The sequence below is a fragment of the Diceros bicornis genome, chromosome 4, assembly GCF_020826845.1.
Source record: "Diceros bicornis minor isolate mBicDic1 chromosome 4, mDicBic1.mat.cur, whole genome shotgun sequence".
Classification (NCBI taxonomy): domain Eukaryota; kingdom Metazoa; phylum Chordata; class Mammalia; order Perissodactyla; family Rhinocerotidae; genus Diceros; species Diceros bicornis.
In genome coordinates, this window is record NC_080743.1 from 57,776,016 (window position 1) to 57,799,593 (window position 23,578).

At 54.1% G+C, this 23,578-nt stretch overlaps 4 protein-coding genes across 4 annotated transcripts; all 4 read right to left on the reverse strand.

Annotated features, from left to right (window-relative positions):
• Positions 1–974: 974 nt before the first annotated feature.
• On the reverse strand, positions 975–2,445 carry S100A6 (S100 calcium binding protein A6). The gene is made up of 3 exons (XM_058537466.1): positions 2,354–2,445; positions 1,568–1,726; positions 975–1,209 (listed from the first exon to the last, which is right to left on the reverse strand). Exons 2-3 carry the CDS (start codon positions 1,703–1,705, stop codon positions 1,075–1,077), a joined length of 273 nt encoding a protein of 90 aa, XP_058393449.1. The 5' UTR covers positions 1,706–1,726; positions 2,354–2,445; the 3' UTR covers positions 975–1,074.
• Positions 2,446–3,498: 1,053 nt separating this feature from the next.
• On the reverse strand, positions 3,499–5,672 carry S100A5 (S100 calcium binding protein A5). The gene is made up of 2 exons (XM_058537473.1): positions 5,526–5,672; positions 3,499–3,766 (listed from the first exon to the last, which is right to left on the reverse strand). Exons 1-2 carry the CDS (start codon positions 5,661–5,663, stop codon positions 3,623–3,625), a joined length of 282 nt encoding a protein of 93 aa, XP_058393456.1. The 5' UTR covers positions 5,664–5,672; the 3' UTR covers positions 3,499–3,622.
• Positions 5,673–9,628: 3,956 nt separating this feature from the next.
• On the reverse strand, positions 9,629–11,817 carry S100A4 (S100 calcium binding protein A4). The gene is made up of 3 exons (XM_058537475.1): positions 11,712–11,817; positions 10,587–10,742; positions 9,629–9,797 (listed from the first exon to the last, which is right to left on the reverse strand). Exons 2-3 carry the CDS (start codon positions 10,725–10,727, stop codon positions 9,633–9,635), a joined length of 306 nt encoding a protein of 101 aa, XP_058393458.1. The 5' UTR covers positions 10,728–10,742; positions 11,712–11,817; the 3' UTR covers positions 9,629–9,632.
• Positions 11,818–13,488: 1,671 nt separating this feature from the next.
• S100A3 (S100 calcium binding protein A3) lies at positions 13,489–14,301 on the reverse strand. The gene is made up of 2 exons (XM_058537480.1): positions 14,158–14,301; positions 13,489–13,650 (listed from the first exon to the last, which is right to left on the reverse strand). Exons 1-2 carry the CDS (start codon positions 14,296–14,298, stop codon positions 13,489–13,491), a joined length of 303 nt encoding a protein of 100 aa, XP_058393463.1. The 5' UTR covers positions 14,299–14,301.
• Between the last annotated feature and the right edge of the window lie 9,277 nt (positions 14,302–23,578).

The window sequence follows — 23,578 nt, forward strand, 5'->3', positions numbered from 1 at the left end:
TTCTAAGGCACCTTATGAGCCAGCAGAGGCCTTGTCAGGGTGAGTCCACCATCGTGTGGACCCTCTGTGAGGAGAAAAACAACTTTGTTTTCCAGAGATGCTGCCTCAGCATTTCACAGTAGGATAACCCTGCTCACATCTTTTAGATAAGGACTTGAGCTTAGGATTCCTGCCGTAAGTTCTTGCTTTACTTTTCCCAGAGCACCTTTTTTTTTTTTTTTGGTGAGGAAGATTGGCCCTGAGCTAACATCTGTGCCCATCTTCCTCTATTTTGTATAAGAGATGCCACCACAGCATGGCTTGATGAGCAATGTGTAAATCTGGGCCCAGGATCCAAACCTGTGGACCCGGGCCGCTGAAGCAGAGCGCGCGAACTTAACCACTACACCACCGGCCCAGCCCCCAGAGCACCTTTTAAAATAACCACTTAGAGTGAAGCCCTCAAAAAGTTAGTGACCTCTGCCCCATTATTCACGTTATACGTAATAGGTGCTTGCTACCCTGCTCTCTATCTCAGGCTGGCTTGTGACCTGGGACAGAGGACTGCCCTTCCCCCGGCTCATGGCACCCCCTCGCTTCTGGCATCTGTAAGTAGTAGTAGACTCCACTTCCTTTGTGTAGATGTATTGAAACTGTGCCTTCAATCAAAACGACCCCTGTGGGTTTCACCTCCCCAAAGTGAGACTTAGGATGCTGAGGGAGCTACCTGCTGCTCCCTTGTGGGTGGCTTGTGCCTCCTCAGTCAGCAGATCATAATCTGCATATTCTTAAATCAATACACCAGCTCTAGCTTCTCAACACACTCCCCACGGCTCCCCACCCCGCACCACACACCCCACCCCCCCGCACCCCCCACCCCGGCCTGGTGAGTCGCTGAGTCACTCCCAGAGGTGACTGTGAACAAACCCTGGTGCAGGGTGGTGCTAGTGCAAGAAGGAGAAAACAGAAATCACCGGGAAGCCAGGACACAGGCGTAGATTTGACCAAAAGAAAATATTTATTGTACAATTAACAACCACTGGATTTGACTCAGACAGGCCCTCGAGAGTGTGTCTCCACCTTCCCAATTTATTTTCAGCCCTTAAGGACTTCATTGTATATCATCGCCAAAGCCCCCAGGAAGGTGACATATTCCTGGAAGTTCACCACCTGGTCCTTGTTCTGGTCCAGGTCGTCCAACAGCTTTGCAACTTCCGCGTCCTGCAGCTCCTAATGCGTTAGAATGGGAAATCCAGACTGAGTGGTGATGAGAACCCTGGGTCCTCTCCCTTCCCCCTCCCAGGCAGCCCTCTCTCAGACAAGTGGCCCTGTGCTCACTTGCCCACCTTGGGTTCACTTGGCTTCACTTCCCCTCTGCTCCTGCTCCTTGCTCAGGGGGAGTGAATACCAGGCTGAGAGTATCCCCCACCCCCTCAAGGGAGTGGACCAATGGGCTCAGTGAGGCATGTGGAGAAGGGCCCCAGAAGTTAGATAAATGTGAGTCAGATGCCCCTGGCACGTCCCCCTCTCCTAATCCTGCTTCTGCAGGGCCAGAGGAGGGAAGAAGGGCTTGGGGAGGCTCACTCACAGGGCCAATGGTGAGCTCCTTCTGGATCAGCTCCTTCAGCTCACTCTTGCTCAGGGTGTTCTTGTCACCATCCCTGCTGGAGTACTTGTGGAAGATGGCGACGAGGAGGCTAATGGCCTGATCCAGGGGGCACGCCATGGCTGAGGGCTGGACTCAGAGCTGGGGGCAGAGGGGCTCGTCAGTGCCCTGGGCAGCAGGGCCTTCTCACTCACCCAACCCCCAAGAGTTCTGTCCCCCACTCCCCCCACTCCCTTTGAGTACCCTGCCTGAACCACCCAGCCTCAGGCACATACAGGTGGCCTCAGGAGATAGCCCAGGGCTTGAAGGGGAGGGAGAGGACAGACTCTAGGTTCGAGATCAGCAGCTCGAGGGGGGGCCAGAGGAGATAAGGATTCTAAAGAGCAAACAGGGCCACAGCTGAGAACCCCAGGGGTTCCAGAAGAAGTTGGGGAGCATAGGCAGCATGGGGGGCGGGGAGGTAGGGGCAGCACACCCAGCCCTACACACACAGCCTCACAAGGCCACACTGCGGCGCTGACAGTCCCAGGACACACCCTCCCGCACCCCAGAAGAGCGCGGGGAGCCGCCCCACCGCATGCCTAGCCCGGGGCCAGCCCGCCGCTTCTGACCCTCCCCGCCGGCCCAGGAGCTCCACAGACGGCCGCACTCGGGATCCGGGCGCCGGTCCCGCCCGCGGAGTCCGCAACGGCCCGACTGGGGCGGCGGGCGGCTAGACTTAGGCCAGACTAGGCCGAGGACGCCGGCGCTGCGCCGGCGAGAACTCACCGCGGGGCTGCAAGGAAGCGTGAAGGGAGCGGTCCGCGGTGACGAACTCTGTAGCCGGCCCGGCCGCCTTATAGCGGCCGTGCGTCCACCCAACCCGCCCAGGGCCCGCCCCGCGCCCCACCCCGCGCCCGTGATTTACACAACACACACACCCCCGGCCCCTCTCAACTTTCCACGCCTCCTGCCGCGGGGGCTGTTCCACATTCCAGGGGGTGGGGGGCCCTAGCGGAGACCACTGCAAGCCCAGTGACCTGGAGCTCCCCTTAATCTCCATAGCTCGGTTTGCCCACCATCGTGACACGTGACACGGCGTGGGGAGAAGGTAGACGGCTAGAGCGGCTGGGGAGAAGGGGGGTTATTGGGGGGGTGGGAATGGAGAAGGGTGCCCCCAGAGGGTGTTCAGGGTCAACCCTAGATGAAGGAGGGGAGCAGCCAGTGGTCTACAGGATATGATTTAAAGGACATCTAGGACACCCATCGCCCAGCAAAAATAAATTCCTACCACCACCCCCTCTCCCTTCCCCCCCTGCCTGGAATTCCACCCGGAGCCTCTTGCCCACTAATGTGCACACACACCTGAGCCAAGCCCTGTTAGCATCATTCATTATTTACCCTCTAATGAAAAGGTTTTTCAGGTCCTCTCCTGAGAAAGGATTCTGATAGGGAGAGGTGGGGAGAGCAAAAATCACTGGACCCCAGAGATGACTGGGGTGGGTTGGGGCGGGGTGGAGGAGACGGAAGGGAGACTGGCCTGTAACCAAACGCCAGACTTCCCCTTCATACCAGTGGTGCATGTGACCTTCTGTAAGCCGGTGACAAGTCAGACTGGCTTGTCCACACTGCCCTCAGTGTCCTCTCTCTCAAAGCACTTTCCCCCTTAGCTTTCTCTGCATCTTTGCAACATTCCTGGGAGGCAAGCAAAAGCTTGGCCCAATCTCCCCGTTTTCCAGAATGGCAAAACTAAGCCTAGGTAAGCTTAGTGATGTCCACACTGAAGGACATGAAGTGGAGTGAAAGCCCAGGACCCTAACACCCAGAGGCTCTCAACCCACTCAAGGAGAAGCTCTGCCTTGCCCCACCCTACCTCTCAGTCAAGGTGGACAAGACGTCTTCAAAACCAGCCTCCAGACACCTGGAATGGAAAATCTTTATTTCCTCTGCTGGAAGGGAAGGCTGAAGCAGGTTCCATCTGGGAGGGAGAGGAGGGCAAGGGGCCACAGAGGGTCTGTGAGAGGAGCCGCAGAGGCTGGGGCAAGGAGCTGAGCCCGGTCATTCGTTGTCCTCCAGGAAGAAGTCATTATAGGCCATGCACAGTGTGGTCAGGAACACTGAATACTCCTTGAAGTCGATTTCCTGGTCACTGTTTTTGTCCAGGCTCTTCATCAGGTCATCAATGCTGCTCTCCTTCATCTTCTTCGAGGCCCCAGGTAGAGGGACAGGTCAGCCACCCCTCCTGGCCCTGCCCCACCACCGCATGGTGCCACCCGTCCCCTGGGAAGGCAGTCTCAGGGTGGTCCCCAGCTGAATCAGCAACACTCTGAGCATCTCGACCCCCTGAGTCTGCCCTCAGCCCATGCCCAGCACAGAGCCTGGCACCAAGCACAGGCTCAGCGACCTGATTCTGAATGTAAATAAATTACAACAGGAAGGCTAGTCCAGCCTCCCTTCCTCTCAACACTTTGCACCATCCAAAGAAATAATAATCTAGATTTTATACAACACCTAACAGCCACGGGTTGGTGGTTATGTGGCACTAAGCATGACCCACATCTCCGACTCCTTCTGTCCCTGTAGGGGAGAGTTGAGAACTGACCCAGACAACATGTCTCTCTAGGAGAGCAGTGTCCTGGAGCTGAGAAGCCACTGTGTCCTCCCTCACTAGGAGAGCTCACAGGACAGGGGAATGGAAAGGAGTGCCTGGCACCCAGTCTTACTCGCCATCTGGTCCCCTGCCCTCCCAGCCCAGCTCCACCAGGAGGATGGGGACAGGGCCTTCTGGTGGAACAGGAAGAAAATACAGACACGTCCTGCCCTCCCCTCTTCAGGGCCCTCAGCTCCAGCTTTTCCACAGGAGACAGGACATTGGGACATACAGAGATGGAAACAGCCTCTCTGTGACGTGATCTTTGTCCCCAGTCTGGGCTCCTATTATAGCCAGGCCGTCCCCGGGGCCTCTGTTCCCCTGTAATTAACCCCTGCCAGCCCATGGCTCCTCCTTCTGCCCTCATTAACTCCAGGATGAAGAGAGCCTGGCAGGAAGGCCAGAGGGCAAGCCTGGTGACACCCACGCCTGCTTCTCCCCTGCCCACAGGGGCAACTCAAGGGAGCTTCTCTGTGGGGAGGCCCACCAGAGTTCAGGATATGACAGAAGAGGTCCCCCCCATGCTGAATTTTAAAGGAAAAAGGGAAGGTGAACGCAGGCCTGGCCTGGGATTCCAGCTCAGCCTGGCAGTAGCTGGTATCTTTGGACAAGTTATATAATGTATCTAAGCCTCGATTGTTTTTTAATTGTAAAAGTAATATCATGACTACTTCATAGGCCTTCCCCTCTGTCGGTCACCTCCCTCCCACCATCTCCATCTGGTAAGAATCAATTCGGTCTCCTTCCAACCTTGTGCTCACGAACTAGCAGAACGATCCTTTTTGTTCTGTGTCAGCACCAGCTGAGAGCCCTGGATGTGCTAGGCACACGGAGGGGAATCAGGTGGGGGCCCTGCCCTTGAGCTGTGCACAGCTTGACCTGGACCACCTGGGTCCCCTCATCCCCCACGATCCCTCACACAGGTTCCGCCATGGCTGCACAGGCCTAGCCTCAACATAGAAGCTTCCTTGATCTCCTTCTCTAAACTCTCACCCAGCCTGTAGTCCACCCTCCAGACGCCACCCTTCCTCCTTGCAGTGAAACCTGACTCACCCCCAGCACAGAGGTCTAGAGCTCTGTTGGCCCAAGATGCTCACCCTCTTCCTTCGGTCTCTGTACCTTTTGGCCAACCTGCTCCTGGCTGAGATTATGGCACATTGAGGGCAGGTGTGTGTCACCTCACGCTGGATGTCTATGGAGGCAGAGCTGGGCCTCCCACCTCACACTAGGGAGCCCCTGTCCATGGTGTTCTACCCTCCATGGTACCCACAGGGAGCACTTGGACTTTGGAAGGGGGGGACAGTCACCTACCTCACCAAGACACAGCTCCTTCTTGATCAGCTCCTTTAGTTCCTTCCTACTAAGTGTCAGTTTGCTGCCCTCTCTCCCAGAATATTTGTGGAAAGTGGTTACCATAGTGGTCAGGGCCTTCTCAAGAGGAGTCTCCATCACGGTATGTGGCTCTGAAGGGTGAAGTGAAAGGAAACAATCGCATGGCCCAGCAAAGACAGACCTTCTCCTCCCCCCATCACTAGCCCACCTCCAAGCCCTTCCCTCAAGGACCAGAGACTGGAACCCATAACAAGACCAAAATCCACCAACGAGTGGACTCAAATGTGTCAGCATGGGTTGGAATGAGACTCAAGGCAAACTTGGAACAGCCAGAGCAGTGAGACTGACCAGCCCCGCAGGAGACTGCACACTCTCCTGCTTAGGAGACATTGAAAAAGGGGTCTAGGGGCAGAGGGATGATAGGATGACCTCCCCAAAAGAAGAACTGGTGGCGGATGTGGAGCAGATAAAGGGTAAGGATTTCTCCCTGCCCCATCCAGCTTGGGCATTCGTTTTCCAGAGACAGTCCTCACCATAGTCACCCTCCTTGGCCCGGGTGCCTGAATCATCTGATATTGGGAAGTGTCCCATTATAGAAGTAGGGGACAGGGCACAGGGAGAGTCCAGGGGTGGGAGGGGGCTGGGGCTAGAACTGGGAGATAGGGTCTCGACAGGAAACTGGGGAGAAGTGATTGGACTTGTCCAGCTGGTCTTCAGTCTCCAGCCCAGAGAACTGCACATTCAGACTGGCCACAAGGCAGCAAGTAGGGTGGGCCTGTTGAAATCTCCAGGATCATTCTGAGAGCTGGATCTAGAGGTTGGGTTTGAATGGAGCCCTCCAGGCCATCAGCACAGCTGCACCCACGGAAGGGAAGAAGCAGCTGGAGCTCCTGTGACTCAGACTTGAAAACCACTTCCCCCTTAGGAAGGAAAGAGGCAACACCCAGGGGACTTGGGGGCTGCAGGTAAATCTCTGTAGAGTCTTGGGCAAGGAGGAAGAAGCTGCTGGCTCTTCCCTTCAGCCAAAAGCCCACCTCACAATTCTCGAACTGGACTTGTCATTCATCTCCCACCACCCACAAACCTCGGCTTCTCCCCATCTCCAGGAGGCTCAGCCAGGACCACAGTTGAAGGCAAGCACCTCTAGGTAGCTGCAGGAGCATCCTGGCTGGTTCTGATGCCCACCTCCACCCCCAGATCCACTTCTCAGGAAATTTTGATAGCCACAATTCCAAATACTTGCCCTCTCCTCCCTGAGCACATGCCTGTTCATCAGACTAGGCCTTCCTTGGTGGAGGTCACCACATCTTGTCACCCTCTGGTCTCATCACCCAGCTTGCCCCACCGTATAGATGAGCAGGGAGATCAGAAGGACGGACTCACCAAGGAAAGAGTAAGCCGGAGAACCACGCAGCGGAAACAGGCTCCCTCCCACTGCTCTCTGTCTTTGTTCCATTGCTCCTGTCCCCAGGAAACCAGGGCAGGGAAAGGGCCAATGAGAAGGGGCCAGGGACTTGAGGAGGCCCAAGTCAGAGCCTCTTGGGATGCAGCTGGGGAGAAACCCCCTCCACCAATCTCACCTTCCTTGTTTCCAAATGCAAGGATGGGGGCACACTGAGTTCACCATGGCACACACGTCTTCGGTCCCAGAAACTTTGTCTTCCCAACCAAAAATCAGAGCTCACAGTATGAGTGAGGAGGAGAGCGCAGGCTAGAGAAGGAGACTGTAGGCTGTCCTGGAAGAAGACCCAGGAAGTGTGGGCCAAATGCAGGGTAGCTCCCCATGCCCTGGGCCGCTCTCCACACTGGAGCCCTCCCACTCACAGCAGGAGCGGAGCACACACACCTCGAGATGAGAATCAATGGGGGAAGACGTTTCCTGCCAAGGGCGTGGTCAGGGTCATTAGCTAGAATGGAGCCTAAGGTTTTTGTTTTTTTTTTTGAGGAAGATCAGCCCTGAGCTAACATAAATGCCAATCCTCCTCTTTTTGCTGAGGAAGACCGGCCCTGAGCTAACATCTATTGCCAATCCTCCTCCTTTTTTTCCTTTTTTCTCCCCAAAGCCCCAGTAGATAGTTGTATGTCATAGTTGCACATTCTTCTAGTTGCCGTATGTGGGACGCTGCCTCAGCATGGCAGGACAAGCGGTGTGTTGGTGCAGAGCCGGGATCCAAACCCTGGTCGCCAGTAGCGGAGCACATGCACTTAACCACTAAGCCACGGGGCCGACCCCGGAGCCTAAGGGTTTTAAAGGGCTTTTAAATGAGCAATTTTTTCTAAATCTCACTCATCTTCATGGGAGACAATTGTCAGAGACTCTTGAAATAGAGGAGTGAGAATTAGGGATTGGAGAGGGGATCCAGGGAAGGGTAGGGCTGGTGATGGGGTAGAGGTTGTGGATTGCAGGGAGCAGGTCCAGGGTGCAGTGATGAATGGGGTAGGGTCAGGGAGAGTTGCCTGTATCCCAGGAGAGACTCAGACTTTGTTCTACCACCAACCAGTCCACGTATGAGAGCTGAAGCAAGTTAGAGGCTTAGCATCTATCACTGCTGCAACCCTGCCTTGCCTGCCTGGGTCCTCCCCCTAGCCTCCATTCCACTCCCACCAGCAGTTGGCAAGGCTAGAGAGGCAGCAGGGACTGGTCACTAAGCAACAGGAGTTTCCAAAGTAGAGAGTGATGCAGGAGGAGGCTCAGGGGAGGGCACTCCCATGGAAGATGGGCAGAGTAGGGCGCTGGGGGGCGGGGAGGCAAACTTTTTCCTGGACCAAAATTCTACCCAAGTCTCTGCAGTCACACTCTGGAGGAACATCTGAGTCACCCACCCCACTCCTCTGAAACTAGAGAAAAACACAATGTGATGAAAAGAAAAGGGGAATGCTTGAAAGTTCAGGGGGACAAAACCCTCCCTGCCTCTGGACCTGCCCTCTACTCACCTCCTTCTTAAAGGTCCCCATATCACCCAGGCATGGCCTGGAAGTCTAACCTCAATCCCACCCACTGCACGCTGGAGCCACTGGCGTTTAAGGGAAAGCAACATCATATCTGGTATTTTCTGGGGGGGAAAAAGTCTGAATTTCATTTATCAGTTCATATGTCTGGAATTCTGTCTCCAAAATTATGGTCATCTCTCACGGTCTCCCTCACTCCCACTCCAGCCACCGTCCTCCTCTTCTGAGGTCCTTTGTCCGTCTTTGTAGGAGCACTATTCTGAACTGACAACAGATCTCATCCCAGGACCTTCAGGGCAGAGATGGGGGTTAGATAAGGACAATATTTTCATGCTGCTGCCAATGGCCTGGTCTCCCTGCACGCAGCCTCCCTGGACAGGAAGGATTCATCCGTCCCTGGGGTTTGAAGCCAGGGCTCTGGAAAGTGGTGACAGGACAGGGCCCGGGCTGTAAATTTCAGTACTGAGCCCTCCTCCCCATTCCACTCTGGCGTCACTACTCCCTCCCTATGACTCAGCCCTCCCCGCGCCCCCGCGCCCCCTGCATCCCCCCCCTCCCCACCCCACCCCACCCCACCCCCATCCCCCCCCCTCCCCGTCTCTCCCCCAGGGTGCCTAGACTCCATTCCAGACCCCAACGAGGAGTAGATGTGACCTTCAATTGCATTCCAGCTTCAGTTATAGGTCTCGCCAGAGGCAAAGTCGGAGAGTGGGGAGTGGGGAGTGGGCTTGCTAAGATCTCACATCCGGGGCATTCCAAGCCTCTGGGGGTCCCTTTCTCCCTGCCTTCGGCCCCATCAGAGTCAACTCTATCACACACAAACACACACATGCACACACACGTGCGCACACACCCCCTCAGTCACCCCCACGTCCCTCTCCCACCTTCACTTGTCTGCTGTCCACAAAACTGCAGCTCAACACCCAATGCTCCCCACTTCCACCCCGACATATTTCTCAGCCCCCACCACACGACCCCAGAATCTCTCAGACCATCAGCCTCAAAGCTTCCAAGAATCTTTATTGAACTTGCTCTGCATCACAAACCCATCTGGAGGAGCCAGGGTGAGGCACCGTGCCCACTGCCAAAAGGGAAGACCCCAGCTGGCAGGCCCCCCCACCCACATCGGAGGAGCCTTCATTTCTTCCGGGGCTGCTTATCAGGGAAGCCTTCAAAGAACTCGTTGCACATCATGGCAATGCAGGACAGGAAGACACAGTACTCCTGGAAGTCCACCTCGTTGTCCTTGTTGCTGTCCAAGTTGCTCATCAGCTTCTGGAATGCGGCTTCATCCGTCCTTTTCTGGAGGGGGAAGAGGATACAGGTGGACACTAGCAGCCTGGGAGTGGAGCCAAGACTAGACAAGGTTTCCATCTCCAGATCAGAGCTCAGGAAAGTGTAGCCACTCCTCGGGGGCAGTTTTGGAAGTCCAGCCCTCAGGGCTAAACTAGGGTGGGAGGAGGTTTACCCCTCAGATGAGGAACCCTGAGTGCCTGGGTGCAGCTGGAGAAGGAGACCACAATGTCTTCCCTCAGGGTTAAATTAAGAATCCAATTAGACAATGGTCATGAAAGCAATATATAAACTGCATAAAGTTTGATACAGATGGAAGCTGTGATTGCTCTGGGGAAGTCTGTAGACATGTGAGTGTCTCCATAACTGCGTCTTCACATCCACAAGCCAAATAGAAACTCAAAAATTGTTCATGGCTGCGGTGACGGCAAGAGGCGGACCGTCCTGGTTTGCCGGTCTCAGCTGTGCACACTGACTACCCTGGGAAATTACTTAACCTCTCTGAGCCTTAAATTCCCTTCAGTTAAGTTGTGCAAAGCACTCGGCAGAGTGTCTGGCCCGTAACCTACCTGTTCATTCTCAGCCCTCTCTCCGCTGAGGGCCAGGAAGTGAGTGGTGGGTGCTTGCCATGTTTCCACCTCAGGCAGCCATAGCAAGCTCTGCTCCCACTTCCCCATCTCAGTGACAGATGCCAACTACAGCTACCGCTCTGCAAAAAGGCTGGTGCCTCCCAGGGCCTGGCCCTCCTCTGTGGGGAATGCTCCACATGGGGCATGGTCCCAGGCAGTAGCCACTCACCCCCAAGAAACTGGGCAGCTCCCGGGTCAGCAGCTCCTTTAGCTCTGACTTGTTGAGCTTGAACTTGTCACCCTCCTTGCCCGAGTACTTGTGGAAGGTGGACACCATCACATCCAGGGCCTTCTCCAGGGGGTACGCCATGGTGGCAGTCGGGATCTGGGGGCAGAGTCACAGAGACACCCTTATCTTCCCGACCCCCACCCCCAGCCATGTATTCAGAATGCCTCACCCCACTCCCATCCCTCCAGGAACACTTGGTGAGACCCTGCTTCCACCACAGGGGGAGCCCGGAAAGGTGGGGCTCAGCTGCTGGCTGGGAGAGTATGCACAGTGGGAAATGCGAGCTTCGGGCAGTGAACATTTGCAGGGCCACTGCGCAGGCTCTGGGTTTCAGGCAGCAAGCTCCCGGTGCCTCCCCCAGGCCATGCCTCCACGACATCGCTTTTTCCATCCCTTATTCAGTCCATTCACTCCCACAGCTCAGCCCACAGCAGCCCCACCCAGGCCAATCCTTCTCCCTCCCAGCACTGGGCAAGGCTGCTGGAGGCCTGCCCAGGGGCCTGCAGCGGAAAAAAACAGCGGCCTAGCGCCTAGCCTAGCGTAGGGAGGGGCAGGGTGAGGTGGCAGAGGCAGGGATACAGGGAAGGGGTGGGACGGCCAAGCTCCCTTGGGCTGGGCTGCTGGGTGCAGGGCAGAGGCTCACAGGACACCACCAGACAAAAGCCCACAGTCACCTTCTGCCTTCATTTTGCCTCCCACACCCAAGGGTGCACACCGGCTTGTGCAACCCAGCAAACACAAACCAGTGTGCATACCCACAGGTCACACGCACACCACAACATGCTACAACAATAGCACGTGCAAACCCCAGCATCTCAGTGCCACTCGGACAGCTCAAATCCAGCCACCTGCACACATTTCTGTTTTTTCTGTCTTGCACGTGCACATATGTGTGCACATGCGAACACACGCACACATGCACACACACACATCCCACCCTAGAGCCTCCACATCAGAATCTCACATCTGGACCCATTTAGCACATCTGCCCCCCACCAGTCCCCACTTCTGCCCTGAGCCTCAGCCTGACCCCCCTTACGTGCCAGTCAGGCAACCACAACTCACCAGGCCAAGAGAGAGGAAGCACTGAGGACAGAGGGTTGGGGAGAGAGGAAGAGTGGGGAAAGCCCAGCTGTCTGACCTATTTATACCCCAGCCAGGCCCTGCCCATGATAGAGGATGGGGGAGAGTGAAAGACAGCCCTCCTGCTGTGGGCTGATGTGGTTTAGGCGCTGCGGCCCCCTCCACCAGCCCAGCCTGGAAACCCAGCTTCCTGCCTCAGGGTGGCACAGATACAGATGGACAATGGGAGAGCCCCAGTGGGCACAGGTGGGGGCCTCAGTGGAGTGGGCAACCCCCCAGTGAGCACAGCTCAGCCTGAGTTTTAGGGAGCTGGAGGAAGGGGCAGTCTGTGCCTGGGGTGGGGGACAGGGAGGGAGTGGTCCCAGCCGGCAGCTTGGAAAGGGGATCCAGGGGTCGTGAGTGACAGGTGGGACATTGCCCTGGAAATGTGGCTGCCCAGAAACTAAGGGAGGGGACCTCAGGCTCAGTGCTGTGGGACGACTCACTCTGCCCTTCTCCCCTCCCTAGAGTGCTCTCTGCTGTGCTGAGTGAAGCCCAGGGGGGGCCTGGGGGCTCTGGGAGAGGGATCAGGCTAACACCCAAAGGAGACGCTGGGACCAGCCAGGCATGTCAGTGGAGAAAGGTCCTGGATGAGGGAGTGATGGAGTGGAGAGTGGGAGTCCTCGGGGGAGGCTCAGGGAAGGGCTGGCTGAAGGTACCGAGAGAGGTGGGAGGGGTAGAGCGTCAGGAGGGGGAGCTTGGAGCTGGGATGGGTGTCAGGAATGAAGAATGCAGGTTGACGTGGAAAGTTAGAGGTGAAATCACACAAAATGGGGGAGGCAGGGATCAGGGTTAACCTCTCAGGGTGGGGTATGAACTCAGGGATTGAGTGAGGGTCAGAAGTGGGAGGTGAAGGCCCTCAGGTGGCTGTGGCTTCAGGGATGGGGTCTGCCTCAAGTTTTCTCCTTCCCCCTCCCTGGGTGGGAGCAACACCCTGATCAGACCTCAGACATGCTAATCCTATTAGTGCTGCGCTCTGGGCTCCCTCAGCCCTGGGCAGGAACAAACCCACCCCACACCCACGGCCCCACCCTCCTGCTCAGAACATCCTGTCACGAGGACTGAGCTCCACCCCAGGGAACCTCAGGCTGCCTCTCGCCCTCCTTGACAGCCCAAGGGAGCTTCTTCTTCAAAAACCCCAGAGAGAGAGAGAGAGACCCCCCAGCCTCCCCTGGATGTTGTCCTTGTGTTGACCCCACCCCCTTTTGCTGGCCGATTGAGACCATTTCATTTCTGCATGGTCTGAAACTGCCCTCAGCCTCCTGTCCTCCCGTGGAAAAGGCCAGAGAGGAATGAAGACTTCAGCAGGACTCTGACTCGAGGCCCCAGCTGTTATCGCAGAAGAACCAAACCAAGCCAAGTGCCACCAGTTCTTTATTAGGAGTTCAATAGGCCCTTTCCTGGCGTGGTCTCATTCATGCGCACACTCCGCTGGTCCTTAACAGCCTCAAACCCATCACAGGCCACGGGAGGGAGGCAGCAGCTGGCTGCTCTACCCGTCACTAGCTGTGATCCTGGGGAAGGTCCCCTCACGTCTCCTGGCTTCCTGGGTAAAATGGGTTAACATATTAGGGGCAAACCTGGGAGATTCCAAGTGGAGAGGGAACAGGAGTGGGGTGGGGAGTGGATGACATGCCCAGGACCACCTCAGGGCAGAGATGGAGCAGGCCCCAGCAGACGCCTGCCTGCTGGCCAGCCCTGCCCACTGGAGCAGAGGCTACTAAGAGCAGGGAGGCTCTGGGGGGCAGTCCTTGAAGTAGTCATGGCAGTAGGTGCAGAGGCAGGCAAGCGAGCGCACGTATTCCTCAAAGTCCACCTCGCAGTCCCTGTTGGTGTCCAGAACACTCATGAATTTATTGTAGTCACACTCCCGAAACTCCGTCTGTGCAGGGAGCAGGGAGAGGGGTGTGAGGAGGCAGGTTGAGGAGGGCACAACAACCTCGTGCACGCATAGGTGCACTGCTTCCCTCCCACCCTCTCCCCTCCTGGTTGGTCTCACCCATCCCAACCCACGCCCCTTCTGGGGGCCAACCTCAGCCTACCTATTCTGATAACTCACCCATGTCAATCCTACTCCCCAATCCTCCTTCTCAGATCATTTATTGAGCACCTACTATTTGCTCCTGAGTGCCTACTATGTGCTAGACATTCTTCACCTCGATCTCACTCATCCTTCCGACAACCCTGCAATGCAGCAGGGTGATGACTGTCATCCCATTTTACAGATGAGGAAACTGAGATACCTGCTGTGACAGCTCTCTCCCAGAGTCCCGGCCCCACAGTCCAGCCTCCACCCCTCTTGCTGCCCTGTGCGCAGAGTTCGTCCCCAGGTCTCTCTTTGTGGAGTCCAAGCAGTGCTTCCCCGTGGGGTGGGCACCCCAGTGCTCACCGGGGTCCAGGTGGGCAGCTCCTTCTGTATCAGCTCCTTGAGCTCCGCCTGGCAGAGCTTGTGTTTGTCCCCGCAGCGCCCCACATACTCCTGGAAGGTGCACACGATGGCAGCCACTGCCTGCTCCAGAGGCCTGGCCATCCTCACTGTCACAGAACAAGGGTGCGACTCACAGCAGAGGCCCCAGCCACCCCTCTGCTCACCTCTGCCCTCCGTGTTTCCCAGGACTGCTCCAGACCTGTCTCAGTCTCTGCCAGGCTTCTAGTCCCACAAGCTCTCCTCCTCTGAGCAGCCCTCCCTGACCACCCCCACCTCTCCTAATTTATTTCTCTACTGTCGCCCGTTATGATTTTCCTGGACATTTCCCCAACATCACTACAAAGCCCTCAGGAAGAGTGCCCCCCCCCACAACCTGCACCCCCCACACCGGGGATCCCTCAGGACTCCCTGATTCCCTCCACCTTTTCTCATCCCTGACACCCAGGAGGGCTCAGTCCCACTTTGCAACCCCCCGTAAGATACAGCACCCTGGTCCTAGAAGCCTCCTCCCCTTTAGGACCGCAGAGCTCCTTCTGTAGGAATTTGTTCGAGGAGAACCCTGGTCCGTCCGTGTCCTCAGGTGCATGGAGAAGCTGGGCATTCTCAGGGAGCATCAGTAGGAGAGCAACCCCCATCACCTCACCACCACCCCCTCACGGTCCCTCCTTCCCCAAACTCAGGGAAGCTGCGTCCAAAAGAGAAACTTCTGGGGTCCTCTCTGCCTCTCACCAGCTGTGCAACCCCAGATGAGCCATTTACCCTCTCTGGGTCTCAGGTGCCTTATCTGTAAAATGGGGCTAATCCCACCTCATAGGCCTCATCAGGGACCTCAGCAAGACAGCTGGCTCTGGTATTTACCAATCTGTGATCTGCCCCACCTGAGGCCATCCCCCTGACTCTTGGGGGTCTTGGGACAGAAGGCTCTGCAAAGATGTACCCTGTTCTGTTAGAGGGGAAGCCCTTCTTGAAATTGCCAACCCCCCAATTCCACTGGCACCCCCCTTTGCCCTTTTGGAAGGATGCCTCCAGCTTGGGAAAACCCTAAGGCAGCCAGGAAGGCAAGTGTGGTTTCCATGTGAGCCCAGTGACTCACTCCTTATTCCCCCAGGGTTAGGAGTCCTGCAGTGTAAGGCTGCCAGGGCCATGGCTCTCTCCCTAACGCTTCCCCCTCTGCTGGGACCTATGGAGCAAATGGCCAGCCGGGTTGTGTCTAGGGGGTGGGGAGATAGGAGGAAGGGGGTGATGGAGCCAAGCACTGTCTGAGATCTAACTGTGACAGCCCAGGGTTGGAACTGGGTGTCTGGGGTCCCAGGAGAGGAAAGGGCCATGATCCCAGGGAATAAGGAACCTCAGAGGTGCCCAGCTGCCCTTCTGGGCTCCTGCCAGCCTGCCTGGCGCCATCGTTGTTGCTTTTTCAGAAGCTTGCTGCCTGGAGACTGGAGGGAATCCTCTCTTCCCCACGCAGCCCTGGCCTGTCTCAACCCGTTGGCAGGAATGAAGGAAGGAGGCAGAGGGGAGGGACAGGGAGCTAACCGAGGCTAACACCAGCGCTTTTAGCCCACGGCCCCACCCCAGGGCCAGACTTCAGCTCTGCACACCCCCTAACCCAAACTTCCCGATAGCCCCTCACTGTACAAGGGAACACCTCACCTCATCAGTCCCTGCTGTGGTCATCCCTCTGCCCCCATGCCCAGACCCTGGGCCAGGAGACAACCCTAAGCTGCCCAACACCCAGTCCAGGGCAAGACCCAGCTGGCACTCACCACTTTGCTGGTGTTTCAGCTGTGGGAGCCTAGAGACAAGACATCCCTATTTGTAGCCTCCCAAGGAAGGAAGGGAGCAATTATGGGGGGCCCAAGTAGGTCAAGCTGAGGATGCCTCCAGGGGCTCCCTTTCCATCCTTCCCTGGCAGCCCCCATTACAAGCCCCATCCGCCCACCTCTCCATGCACACATCAAAGGCCCAGCCTGGGCCTCAGACACTAACCCCCTCATCCCCCTCTCTGCCCTCCCCCGGAGCTGGAAACTGGGGACAGCCTGCTGCCCATCTCCTTCCAGGGTTGTTGGAGGAGACAGGCTGGGCTAGGCCATCACATCCACCCCCGTCTCTTCACTCTGAAGAGACATCCCAGAAGAACAAAAGTGAGGACACACTTCAGCCTCACTCCCAGAGAATCCCTGTGCCAGAGGAGATCTTGGGGAGCTTCTGGTTAAGCCCCCTCATTTACAGGTGAAAAGACTGAGGCCAGGAGATACTCTCCCTGCCTGATCTCTAGAAGAAAGGTATTTGGTCACTTTGGGCTGTGCACTGCTTGCTTCCCTGGGGAGATCATCTGCAGGGCATCTTCGAGGCATAGGAGAAAGGTGCATTCCCCCTAGGGACACTTCCAGCAGTCTAGGCTGCATTCTTGCCCCCTCTCCAGGTGCTAATACTGGATTTGGGCTGCAGACTGGGGCAAGGGCTGCCTGGAGCCCATTATGCCTGTTTCCAGTCCTCCAGGCTCCATTCAGCACCAAGGCCACATTCCTTGCAGTCCCATGGAGGTGAGGGTGGGATTCTTCTGGCTTTTAGCTTAAATGTGTAGCCCTTTGGAGTCCCAGCATGAAGGGGGGTGTCGCCCTTGTCTCCCCTCCTCAAGTAAGCCCTGGAATTTAGCTTCTGTCTTTCTCGCTCCACAAATCATCAAAGCCAAAAGTCATTTTGGCTAGGTTTGGCCAATGCTCTGGGGGCATGGGGGACCCTAGCGCTCTGCTCCGTTCCTGGAGTTGGCTTTCACTTAGATTTTGATCTCCTCATTCCTTACTGCCTTGTCAGCTCTTTAATGCTTTGAAAAAGATTTTTTTTCCTTCTATCTAGCATTTTTTGTTGTTTTTAGCTGGAGCAGGCACAGGCCACCATATGACCAGACATGGAAATCCCCTCATGTCACTTTTCTCTTCGCTCCCTCACCCCTGAGCCTGAGAGACCCCTCCCCATTTCACAGAAGGAGAACTCAAGACCCAGAGGAGTGTGGGAGGGGGAAGAGGAGGTCAGCACCCAGACCTCTGAGAAGCCCTAATGCTCAGGAGGCAGCCAGAGAGCCAATGATACCTTGACCTCGCCCAGGGCCCAGCACCAAGACCTTGCTTGTACCATCATCTTGAAGACTCAGCCCCTGTGGGTGAGGGGAGCGAACAGAGGGGAGGGAAGGGAAGAGAAAGCTGTGATTAACCCTGTTTTATAGGCAAGGAATTATGGGGAGTAGGGGACACAAGTGGGGGCCAGAGTGGACCAGCAATTAACTCAGTTCTAGGTCAAGCACTTATTCTGGCCTATGATATCCCAGCTCTGCCACGAGCCGCCTCCCTTAGGCAGGGCACCCCACCTCTCTGGGCCTCATTTTCCTCATCCATCAATGATGGAGGATAATCATGGTAACCACTTCACAGGAGTGCTGTGGGGCTTAAATGAGGTAATACCTACAAAGCTCACAGATAAATAGTGCCAGGCACATGGTAAGGGTGTTATGTTAACTGAGAGGTGGGTAACTTGCCCAAGGTCGTGTAACTAATAAGTGGCAGGGCTAAGAGCCATTCATTATTCATATAAAATTTAGAGGCACCTGTCCTAGGCATGGGGGTACAGCCATAAACAAAACAGATTAGTCCTCACTCTATGGAGATGCCAAGCTGGTGGGAGAAACAGACGATTACAAATAAATGTGTGATAGGCTGGTGACGTGAATGCCGGGAAGAACAATAATGGAGGGCTAAGGCAAAGAAAATGGTGAGGGGCCAGGCACTCTATACGGGGGGTCAGGGAAGGCCCCATGTCCTTGTACCCCGCCTTTCATGTTTCTCAACAAGGCCGCGCCTCAGGAGTGCTGCACCTTTGTTTGCCCACTGGGCGAGGCTGCCTGCAGAGGGGCCAGAGCTCACTCTAGGAAGCAACAGCTGGGAAGTGAGGGAGGACAGGGAGGGAGACACTTTGGGGTTGGAGGACCCTCACTCCAAGCTCCACCACCCCCTGGCCACCTGACCTTGAGCACATCCTTTGCCTTCTTTGGACCATAATTACCTTGCTTCCAAAATGGGTTTGGAAGATTCCTACCCAAAGACTCTGAAGTGAAAGTGCTTTGCATCACCTGCTGTTATTGTGGACGAGTCAGGGTGGGGGTCTCTGAGTCTAACTGAGCAATCACACGCTGAGTCCCTCTATGGAGGCAGCAGGGAGGGGGAGGTGGAGGGTGAGAACCAGGTCCTCCTCACCAGCTCATTTTTTCCAGCCTTCTGCCTCCACACGGGCGGGGGTAGAGCTGTAATCTCTCCTCCCTGGCCTTTCCAAGTTCTTCTTTCAGAGATTGGAATCTTCCTGCCCTGCTGGAAGCTCTTCCCCTGGGTCTACCCTGGATCTCTCTACTGTGGTTCCAAATGCATTCCACACTAACTGTCCCTCAGGGCCCCAGCAGGACTGACTATCCTCCTCCTTTCCCACGTTCCACTCTCCACACACTAGAGTATCTACCCTTGGGTGCAGCCCAATACCCTTAGCCCCTCACCAGAGCTCCCCCACTGCAGATGCGGAGCTGACTCCTGAGAGGTGTGCTACATCTGGAGGGTGAGGGCCTCTCCCTGCAGAAGCAGCTTGAGGGTGCGAGAGGTGAGAGCAGATGCTGCCTGGCCTGGCAGCACTTCCTACAGCACTGACCCTCTCCCTGCCTCTGTCCCCTGCTATTGCCACCACCGCCTCATGGAGCCCCTGGGAAACTGCCTTGCCTCTGCAGGTTGGTGTCTGATTGTGCACCTCAGGGGTAAATAAGATGAAGTGTTCTAGACACCTGGACATTCCATGTGCTTGTGACAAAGGGCCTGGGCCCGAAGGACAAGGTGACCTCACCTCCAAGCCCATAGCCCCCTGGGGCCAATGAACCTTGTCAAACTGATTCACCTCCTTTTCTCATCATCTGAGCCAAGTATGGGGAAGGCTTGGGAAGGAGTATTTGATTATTGGGGCTGAAGCAGGGAGGCCTTCGCTACAGAACTGAGGATGGGGTGGGGAGAGGATCTGAACTGGGATCAAGGAGAGCCTGTGACCTATGCCTGATTGTGCCCATTTCCCAGATAGGAACAGTGAGTTGGTGGGGAGATGGAGTGACCTAAAGACAGGAGGGTGGGGAGCCCTATTTCAGTCACTCCTTTGTCTCAGAACCCACCTTTGTCTGCAGTCTCTCTTTTCTTAGAGGGTCAATAGGCTGCCAGGGATGGACCCAAAAGAACAAAGGCCAAAGTGACAGTAGGCCATGATGAGAGGTGAGCTAGATATTCCTGAGGCTCTCCTCCCAGCCGCCATCCCAGGAGAAAGTGAGAGAGAACCTGGCCGGCAGTCCTTTGAACAGCGCCATTTGCTGGGCCTGCCTGCTCTCTCCCTCAGCACAGAGGTTTGGGGGGAGGGGCGGGATGAGGGAAGATTGTTGAAACCAGCTAGGAACGTCTGGTGTTTGTTTGTCAAATATGCAGAAGGAAAAGAAATTAGCCCCATGGAGTGCCCGGCCTGCTAGGGGCAGCTCCAGAGGCAGCCAGCTGAGGCCGGTCTCCACCAGCCCAAACAGACCCAGAACCTGGAACTGAGCTGAGACAGAAGCCAGAATTTATTGTGAGCAATCAGACTAAAATAATGCAACCACTAAATAATGCAACTGGGCCCAAGGGGGCCCAGGTCCCCCTTGATTCAGGATCAAGAGACCGAGAGTGTCTGGAATCTGCTCACCCGGGTCCGCTTCACCTCCCACAAAGCCAAGTCTTTGGAGATGGCTGGGGAAAGCAGAGGAAGGCCAGACTGCCACCCCGTGTCCCATGTGGGTGAGGCTCTTTCTTACAGACCTGGGTCAAGTCCCAACATTTCTCTTTATTTAATCTCTCCCGGCCTCCATTTCCTCCTCTGTGAAGCACAGAAACCAATAGCACATCCCTCATCCAACTGCTGTGAGGATTCAGTGAGATGATGCCCAAACAGGCCAAGCAGAGATGCTGGCTGGAGGGAGTGCTCCAAGAATGGCAGATGCTGCTCCCTCTCGGTTTCCTCATCTATAAAAAGAGCCTAATGATAGCTCCTCTCTGGGTTACCATGAGGTTGAAATGACAGTGTGCACAAACAGAGCTTAGAGAGCTGCTGTGGAAATGGTGATTACCACTCTCCTGATTCCCTGACCTATATTCACTGGCTCCCTTTCCTACAGGATATTGGGAAGGTAGGTTTCTCTCTTTTTATCACTAGGCTCTGCCTGGTCTGGCCTCACCAGCCCCAGATGCACAGTTAAGGTAGAACAGTAAGTGAGAACAAGCAGGTTGTCCCAGCACCTTCTCACTCGACTCCTTTCCATCTCTTGGGAGCTCGAGTCTGAGCTACTCTGTAAGCAGTTCCCAAGCATCAGAGTTTCCCAGGGAAGTAAGAAAAGTAAGGAAACAATTCAGGAAAATATCGTCTACTGCTTATCTACTATCCATCTCCTATTTCCTTATTATTAAAATACATTTTTTTCTTTCAAAGTGTCAACATTCCTAGCTAAAAATACTTGGTTGCAGTTAGGACTAGCCATATTACATCGTTAAGACCAAAGAGATGTAAGTGGAAATCCCTGGAGAGAATACTTCTTGCATAATAAAAAGGCAAAAAGGAAACATTTTTGCACCTTACTCTTCCTCTGTCTTCCAGATTGAAACATGGACAGTGAGACCTGGAGGTACAGCAGCCATCTTGTGATCATGAAGCAACATACATGAGGGTAAAAGCATACATGCTGTAGATTACAGGGCAAAAAATGAAAAGATGCTGAGTGTCACATAGCATCCCTGGGCCCCTGAACCAACCCTGAACTGCCTGCCCCAGACTTCTTGTTATGTTAGGCAATTAAAGCCACTATTATTAGTCAGGTTATCTGCAACTCAAAGCTGAATAAATTCCTAACTGGTAAAGAATTTTATATTTGAAAGTGGAGTTCTCAAGTAAAAGAATCTAAAATGTGGAGTTGGCTTAGTGGAGGAGGGAAGACACTAAGATATGAGAACCTAATATGTGCAGGCTGGAAAGTTGGGGACTCTTGTTATGAAATGACAAAGTATTTGGTCAAGTTGTCCCCTGATGTATCTCAGGATGTAGACCAAATGGTAACCTAGAAGTAGTGACAGAGGAAGTGGTAGGAAAAGTTTTTTTGTTTTTTGGGTTTTTTTTTGCTGGGGAATTTTCGCCCTGAGCTAACATCTGTTGCCAATCTTCCTCTATTTTGTATGTGAGCTGCTGCCTCAGCATGGCCACTGATAGATGAGTGGTGTAGGTCTGTGCCCAAGAACCAAACTCAGGCCGCTGAAACAGAGTGTGCCAAACTTAACCACTAGTCCACCAGGGCCAATGCAAGAAAAGTTTAGAAAGTTATCATGAACTGGCTCCTTAAATCTTTCTTCAAAGACCTGCAAGAGTAGGACGCTGCTATTACAAAAGCCTAAAGCAGATGTCATTGGCTTTGGGACTAGGCGAGGGATGAAAGCTACAAAGACCTCAAGGAGGTTGCTAGTAATAATTTGAAGGACAGTGAGCAATTGTTACCTGAGACTGAAGAAAAGGCAACCCCTATTACGTAGTGGTGGAATGTCTGGAAACGCTATTGTCTGTGGTAACACGGAAAATAGAAGGAGTACCTAATGACTTCATGGGTCTGGCTAAGGAGATTTTTAGACAGAATACTGAAAGTGCCAATTGGCTTCTCCAGGCTACCTATGGTAAAACATGAGAACAAAGAGATGAGCTAAAGAAGGAACTGTTCTGTTTTTGAGCAAAATTTAGAGAAAATATAGAGGGCCCACGGCAGTCTTTCCAGCCAGCAAATGGGTCTCAAGGTAATAAATGATCTCAGGGCAAAGATCAAATCCAGGGCCCTGCTGATAAAAAGGGCCTCAGGGTAAAGATGAAGTCAAAAGTAAGACCCTTTATGGAGATGTCAAAAAGATTTAAGGGCAAGTCTCATAGATCTTCTTGATAAACCATATGGCTTCTAAAATTTTAGAAGTGTGCATCTTAGATGCTTTCAGACAAGAAGGCCTTTAAAAATCATAAGGGCATTTTCTCACAGCACCCTGACTCTCAGTCTAAGTTAGAGAGGGGCCAGTCTCAAAGAGATGTGTAGGAGTGGCTTTTGTCTAATTAAATGAATTATGAGTTAAAACACAGGAAGCCCACAACATTTTTAAGGGAATTATATCATCTTGGACTGAGAGAGAAAAAGATAGCTAAAAACAAAAAGAAGCTTTGGGTCTTCAACTTCCTATAGGCAGGAAGCAGCTGAGAAAGCCACTTAGCTACAAACACAGCCATTTCTTATAGTAAAGAAAGTTAACTCAGAAAATGAAACCAAGAGCCTAAAGAGTGGAGCCAAGAAGAACCATTTATAGGGAACAGAGCTGGGCCCTAATCAAGAGCCTCATGGCATATATCTGACAATTTCAGAACTGCTATGGACCAATGACCACTTTGTACCTTCAATCTCCCACCACCCCCTTTTGAATAGGAGTGTTTATTGCAATTCTCTATCTCTGTCTCACTTTTGTACATTGAATGTGTTGTTCACAGATTTTCAGGGCAAAGGGAGTTGTTCTTGAGGAGCTGTACTGGAGGAACTGCACCTGAGAAGCCAAGTCGATATCTGGACCTGACGTAGATAACAAAGTCCTGGACTTCAAAGTGATATCTTAATGGGAAGAGACTTTGTGGGTCTTAGGAAGGAAGTGAGTACATTTTGCATATGGAAGGAATGTGAATTGTGGTTGCTAGAAGACAGACTATGGTATACAGTCTCCAAAGATGGTCACTGTCAACTGCATGCATGCTGCTCCTCATATGCAGAGATGGAACCTAAGTCTCCTCCTCTTGAATCTGAGTCAGCCATAATGACTTGCTTAACCAATAGAATGCAGCAGAAGTGATGTTGTGGGATTTCTGAGATAAATCTTACGAAGCCTCACAGCTCCCATTTGGGCTCTTGGGATGCTTACTTTTGGGACAGTCCCTCTCAGAACCTAGTTGCCGTGGTCTGGGAAGCCCAAGCCACATAGGAAAGTCATGGGTAGGCATTCCAGATGGCAGCCCCAGCTGAGCTCCCAGCTGACAACCAGTATCAATTGCCAGGCATATTGAGGAAGCTACATTAAATGTTGAGTTCATTTGAACTTTCAGATGACTCCAGCCCCAACTTTCATCTGCAACGCATGAGAGATCCCAAGTAAGAAACCCATCAACTGATACCAGCCTACTCATAGAACCTTGAGAGATCATAAATTTGCATTTTAATTCACCAAGTGTCGAGGTGGCTCATTATGCAGCAAGAGGTAAACAGAACAGCATCTCTGAGTCACTG